The sequence below is a fragment of the Poecilia latipinna genome, unplaced genomic scaffold, assembly GCF_001443285.1.
Source record: "Poecilia latipinna isolate Pla-1442-1.1 unplaced genomic scaffold, P_latipinna-1.0 Scaffold207, whole genome shotgun sequence".
NCBI lineage: Eukaryota > Metazoa > Chordata > Actinopteri > Cyprinodontiformes > Poeciliidae > Poecilia > Poecilia latipinna.
In genome coordinates, this window is record NW_015112823.1 from 300865 (window position 1) to 308136 (window position 7272).

Consider the following 7272-nt stretch of genomic DNA (forward strand, 5'->3'; position numbering starts at 1 on the left):
CCCGGATGAGGCGCGAAATTCAGATGGAGGTCCGGAAGTGGATTTCTCCGGTTCAAAACAAAGCAAAATGGATCACAACCAGATTGCTAATGCCCTAAATAGCCTGAAACAGACGAGGCATCTCGAAAAAATACGTGTATATTTAGGATATGATCCGTATTATCTCGGTAAAAAAGACTTCTCGTATAATCTTGAGGATTTACCCGGTGTCAAAGTGATCCACACAACTAACAAGATACATGTGGAACTGCAGAGTTCATACGACGAGCCAGAAGAAAGTTTTCAGAAGCCTGGAGAATACAATTATTTAGTTTCAGGTTGGGTCAAATATTTAGGATCAAAAGAAGCATTAAATGGCTGTGAACTTGCTTCTGCCAGGTGAGTAGTGAGTTGTGCTATTTTAAGTAATTAGTCTATGCTATTGCTAACAACGAACTGTGTTATTTCTATGTGCTTGGATCTCCTGGTAAATAATTGATTTATCTTCTGTAAACCCAAATTCATGCTGGACTTGTATGTTAATGTTGAATCGTTGTATGACGCTGGATTCAGGTCCAATGTAGGTCAACCATTCCAGCGATCTACAGAAACCCCATGTTCATGTCTGGCCACGAATATAGTTCATATGCAGCACAGCTTCTCCAACTTATCTTACCTGAACATGAGTACAATAAACACCATCTGATGTTGGCATTGGCCTATCTTTTTTTTTTTTTTTTTTTTGTCTAAGTTATATCAATTATACCAGAGCCCTGTCACTCTAAGTATCTATGTTACCTTCAGTTGTTATAAACATGATTGCAATTTGACATATTGAAATCCGTCTCTTTCAGAAGCTCCTGCTCCTTCTGCCACTCCCCCTTCAGCACGTCATCACAACAATGGTCCTCCATTATGCAGCTTACAACCATTTTTAGTAGCGTTGGACTGAGAAGTGTTTCGTATGGTTCAGCTGATGCACAGTTCCACCAGGTGTTTGCTTATTGCTGCTAGTCTGGTGGAGCTGAGTAGGGAATATGTAAGAGCTCTGTGGAAGCTGGGCTGCAGATTGAAGGAGTTAATGTTTTGTGAAAGACGCCCCTGAATGGCTGCCACAGGAGAGTCAAGGATTTCTCAAACAGGCCTGAAAGAGTCAAGGTAACATTCCAGGTATGTTTGTGATGAAGGAATAACATTATTATATTTCAAAGCTCAAAAAATATATTTTGCATAATGCCTCACTCCTTTAAGCTATTTTCATATAACTAAATTAGAATTATGTTAAATAAATGGATCTGTATGGGTAGAAACAAATATTTATACTGAGGTCTCGAGTGAAATCAGGTCTCTTATAAAAATGTATGACGATGTGTTCATATTTTTTATGTTTTCCATCCATCCATCAATACACTTTTTCATTTTTAATTGGAATATATATACATAATATTTGTGCAAAATGTATGTATGTTTAAATCCTGTAACAATGTCTTGGCATGAGATTTTCGTTTAAATGTAGAGAATGAATTGTGGTGTAATTGGGATATCTAATTCATTACCATCTAGTGTGTTAAATGTCACACTGCTGTTCATGAATCTCCTCCTCTGCTCCCTGTTGGATTCACACAGTGTTATGGCTGGGGCACTTAAAATGTGAAACAAGGATGCAAACTATGTATGATTAACGTCTCCACCTGCAACAGTTTTGTATGTGCACAGAGACAGTATTAATGGAGATAAATGGTCTGTGGGGAGTTCAGCACAGTGACGACAATGCCCTGAAGATCCTTGAGCCATGTAAACATCCATATGAGGACATAATGTAACCTGTTCCTCTAAGAGTTGTGGCAAAAACTGGGTCACAGTCACCATGTTGCGGTATCAACAGTTTTTACTTTGTATAAACGTGATGCTTTAAGCCTAGGAATAAATCAAAAGTCAAATTTCAACTGTAGGGACGTTCTTCAGGGATAAGGGAATTCTTCAGAGTCTATTTAATAAAAATACTTAATTTCCGCCAAAGGATCTAGGGTCTAAACGAAACACCAGGGACTTTAATCCTTTTATAGCTAGAAGCTCCAATGGCTTTTTATTTTTCTTATTATAACCTCCTGTTATATTTTAGGTCAATTTGTAACCATAATGAGCATTAAAATGAGTTATTTTACATAGTTGCATTCCTCCACACATCTATTTAGTACAGAGATGCTTTTTGGGTCAATTTGACCCAAAAATTGGCAGTCAAATTAATGTATACAAAGGGTCATAAGTATATTGCCAGAATGAGGACCGCATACACACAAATGCACACCTTTTCCCTTTTCTCTTTACCTCACTAGTAAATTGTAAGAAGGCAGGTGTTGTGAAGGCTTCTGTTCCCATGGGCAAACTTGATCCATGTTACGTGGAATCTCAGCAGAGGAAAGGGTAAGCACATAAATATTCTCTGCATGCTAGTCCTTCAACATTACACACTGCATGATATAGTAGTTTTCATACTTTCAAGAAAGAACCAGCAGAACTAAAAAGGTGACAGCCCTAGAGGTGCTGGGACTTATCTTCACTCTCATGGCAGTGAAGAAGGATGTGTCTGAAGCGTGAGCAGCCATCAGCATTGAGGTCAACTCTAAGTCTGATGATTCTGATTACGAAACAAATGATGAAAATATTAGTCATGTTACTCCAAGCAAAATATCTGTCAAATGGTGAAATGCAGTGGTTTTGACCTCCAAGAAAACTACAGAAAATATAATAGACAGTACCACTAGTATGGCAGTAACTTGTGTTAAAGACATCAACTTTTGAGCTACTCTTGCCCAATTCAATGCAAAAAACATTTCTTGAAATGACTATACTAAAAAGAAGGTATGTTTTAAGGGAGAAGTAGAAAAATCTGGATAAAAAGCATTTTCATACATATTTGGGTGGCGGTCCTCATTCTGGCAATATACTGTATGCCTTTCAAACAGCTAAACAGTATGTGTTGCATAGACCAGCTACGATTACAAGATCTACCTTGCAAAGCCAACTTTAGGAGATGCAGAGAAGTATCAATAAACAAGAGTTGCAATTGATATGGCAAATGGTCTCTCACTGGGGGTCCAACATAACCTGTGACAATTTCTTCACATTGCCCTAAAAATGGAAAAAATGTTGCCCTCGTGAGCACTTTGCACTAAAGTGATGAAATCAGTACTTGAAAGGTCCAGAAAGCAAGTATGGACCTTTAGTACTATGGTAACAAATGGGGGAGTAGTTAGCTTGGACAAGTCATACAGCATCATGTGAATGACTGCACACTTGCAGCAAAAAGATACAAAATATAATTTTCATGTAAAATCACTGACTTTTCTGTGTAAGCTTTCCTAGTGGATATTAAAAAATGTAAATAGTTGCATTTTTGTGAAAAATGAGTGAATTATCCTCATCCATCCTTTATATCTTAGAGCATCATCACACTAAATATTGATTGCAATCGTTAGTAATGGATTTAATGATCAAATACACAAATATTTTGGGGGAAATTTTTGAATTCTGATCCTACTGCATTTTTTATTTTTTTTTTAAATCCCAGGGTCAAATTGACCCGGGAACATTATTGCTGCACCTCAGAAATGAACATAATAGGAGGATTAACAATCCATTTCTCTTTTGCACTGTTACAATAGCTAAATATCCAGAGGAAATTTAATGAGTATGAACAGCATATGCAAAAAGGATGAGTACAATAGGATCGCTGGTAATAAAGAAAAATGCAACATAATAAACATTGTAGCATCTGTGCACTACGTAGGAAAGTTAGTTTTACCCATCGGGTCTGAGGTCAGGAATTGGCCTGCTTAAGGACAGACGATCACTGAGGTAGGCGTTATATCCGTAGTACTGGAACGTCTTAAGAGCCACCCTCCGGTTGTCCGGACTGAGCTCCTGGCCCCAGTGAGCGAACAGGGATGAGTCAGAGAATGAGGTGTCCGGTAGCCCATCTTCTCCCTTCCCTGGTGTTTCTGGGAGGCAAAAGCAGATAAATAGCATGACTATCTGTCTGGGTCACAAGGCAAGGTTGATTTAGCATAAAATGACCTTTAAGCTGGTTGAATAAATAACAGTGCTTATAAAAACTGTGATGAATGCTTTATTGCTTGAGCTGTAATCTATGCCATCAGGTGAAAGGTGGTGTATTATTTAAATATGTAGACTGCTTGTCCTTCAGCAGAAATGTGATCTTCTCTGAAGGCCCATGAGGATGGGGAAAATTATTTATCTTCTTGAGCAAAGGATCTGTTCACTGTCAGCTGTGATTAAATGTACTGAAGATGTCTTTAGGAAACCAACTTCTAAAAATATCTCCACTAAAACACTTCAGTAAATAACTAGAGTGGTATTAACTAATTTCTGCTCCTCACAGGATTTGTAGGAAGTCTTTTTGTTAAAATAAAACCTAAAAATAGACTGAATCAAAACGAACATTCATGAGAAGGAGAGAAATTTGTCAGTTTCCTAAGCCAAACACTATTCGTGATCCAAAAATTTGTGGATATCCAGACATTTTAAAACACTGATGGCGTCCCTTAAATGATCGGTATAGCTTCTAGGTCGCTGATCTAAACCCCCAGAAGAATGCCTGCTCTTAGATGGCAGCTTTAAAAAAATCAACACATAACTTGAATGAAATCTGAGCAAAAATAAGCTGGAAATGAGAGTAAAAAGTGTGTTTGCATAATTTCAATGTTTTGTTTATAATACCTACAAGTAGACTGAATTTGTTGCAGTTTTGCCATTTATCACATTCATGTGGTTGATTGAATGAGTTTGTGTTTCTGCAGAAAGTAATAATGAGTAAGATCTGGGGAATAAATACGGTACTTACATCTAATTCTAAGAGTCTTAGGTCTTTAATAGACTGCCTCAAAACAGATGCCACAAAACATGCAGCAATTATTTTTCAATTATTTATATCATTACCACTGCCAAGAGGTCATCCCTAAGAGGAATTACATTAATTTCTGGGAAAAGAGTTCTATTTCCTGATGATCTACTTCTGAGTCACGGATAACAATTCCAGAGTTTTAATTCAAATGTCCAAATCATACATAAATTAAATCTAATTAAAAGTAACTCCTGAATCATGCATAAACATTTCATTAAAAGCAGGATATACAGGCACTATAACAACAAAATTAATACACATTTCATTGGGGTTTTTTAGCGTTTCATGTTGAAACTGACAGATTCAGGATATCAACTATTACTAGTATTTTACAGCTTTGTTTTCTGTTTTCAGTGAAATGTACCAGAGGAAGAATAAGGATGGTTTCTGTTTATTTTGGCAACATGATAAGGATGAATTAAGAGCTTAGGGTAGTAAATGAGGCTTGAGAGCCATTTTAAAGAGCTGCAGAATAAAAGAAAGAATAATGACACAGGACAAAAGCACGGGGAAAAAAAATAGGCTTTAGTTTTTTTTTTGTGACTGCCTGTAAAACACAAGGTTACCTCAGTGTGTGTGTGTCTGCGTGTATTTGTATGCAGTGTGTGAAGCAGATTGTACTTTAAGTAGATTGGGAGTAGTTAATATTTATGAGCAGACTGTTTTTACGCAGGACTTACATTTTGTGTCAGCATAGTAAAAAATTAAACAACAGAGAGGAGCCAGGTGTGAAAGGATTACATTAAGAGGCAAAACAAGAAGAATTTTCTCCAAAATGGCAGCAGATAACATTAAAAAGCCATACAAGTAACTTCGTTTAAACTCTAAGTCCATTGAAATAGAAACGCCCATGTTTGTCTTAATCTGTCGCTTAATGCTGACTTTGTTCAAATGTAATCCAATCCAATTATGCCTTACAGGATGTTGCAGGCCTCTAATGTTGTCCACGCTGACACCTACCTACAATCAGAGCATATGCACTAAAAACAAGTGATGCCACCCCTGATTAATATCATTTTTAATCTCATGAATGGGTAGGTCATTAATAATTGAAAAAGCCTCTGGGGAAGAATGTAAGCCAGCAGAGGTAGCATGATGCTCACAATAGTCAGCCTGGAAACACTGGGGCTCATCATTTGTCTGAATGTTTTATTTTTGACTCTACCACCTACATAGACAACAACACCTTTCCTGACCGGAGTGACTTGAGGAAAGTACCACACTTCAGAACAATATTTGAGAATTCTTCTATGAACTTTGCAAACAGTTCAAAGCATTAATTTGGCTTCCAAATGACCAAAAACATAATCTGATGAAACCAGGGGACTTCAAAGCCTTCAAGTTTCTGATGCAAATATGTTGGTGCTCAATACCAAAGGACACCTTCAGAAGTTTCTGCCTCTACAGACTGGAGCTAATTTGTTGGGCTAAAACAGCATTAGGGAGTATGAAAGTTATCGTTACCCACTGATCTCTCTGTTTGATTGATGAATCACAGTTGGGGTATGCATACCCTGAATCCACCATGTCAAAGTAAAGGTTAATGATATGTAAATTATGCAACCCTCGGGGAACTAAAAGTTCTTTTGCAGATTCATGGAAAGACTTTAGGTAAAGTGTTTCATTTCATGGTATTACATGTGTGATGACAGCCAGGGGACTTATTATATTAATTCAACAGTAGACACTGTAAGGTCACAAAATGCTACTAGCAGCAAGTGTTAAATTGAACATGTTTGTTATTTGTTTACCACGCATTAACTCAAGATCATTTCGTAAAGTATTTTGTTTGAGATGAACAGTGTAAACTTTAAAGTTAGATGTGTAAAGAAAAAAAAAAGTTAAATGTTTCTATGTCATTATTTTCATTTTCCCCATGAAAACAATTGCCAAACCATGTAGGGAAAGTTCAGTTTTCCATCTCACTGTTCAGTGTTGTACACGGCATGTGTAACAGTCACTGCTATGATACTGTGTGTCACCACATGGTGGCACCACTTGTCTATTGTGATCAGTAGGCTACCCTTTTTACTTTTCTTCGTGTATTCCTTCTGTAACGGACTCCTCCGTGTGCACTCAGGCTGGTGTGCTCCTACAGTAACTTGTAGTAAATCTGGCACTATACTTTTAATATTTGAAATACATGAGTACTTGTGGAAAGTTACAAGTTGTTGCTCTTTCGCTATCCACCTGCACACCTTTGCAGCTGGCTTCATGTCCGCCTCATGTTATACCTGACTATCCTCAAGTCCTGATAAATTATTAAGTAAATTTAAAAAAAAAAAAAAAAAAAAAAAAAAAAAAAGGAAAAATTTCCTTTCTAAAATGACTATTTCAAAAAGAAAGCATGCTGGGGGGGGGGAATTTTC

The 7272-nt window shown here is 37.1% G+C and overlaps 1 protein-coding gene across 2 annotated transcripts in view; it reads right to left on the minus strand.

Annotated features, from left to right (window-relative positions):
• Positions 1 to 7272, minus strand: part of galnt18b (UDP-N-acetyl-alpha-D-galactosamine:polypeptide N-acetylgalactosaminyltransferase 18b) — a 108309-nt gene that overhangs the window by 52641 nt on the left and 48396 nt on the right. Inside the window, exon 2 of one of the 2 annotated variants that reach the window (XM_015031422.1) lies at positions 3785 to 3980. In XM_015031422.1, coding sequence (XP_014886908.1) covers positions 3785 to 3980 — 196 coding nt within the window. Of the gene's footprint in view, positions 1 to 2307; positions 2716 to 3784; positions 3981 to 7272 lie in introns of those variants that run through there. The other variant, XM_015031423.1, reaches the window with a different exon arrangement.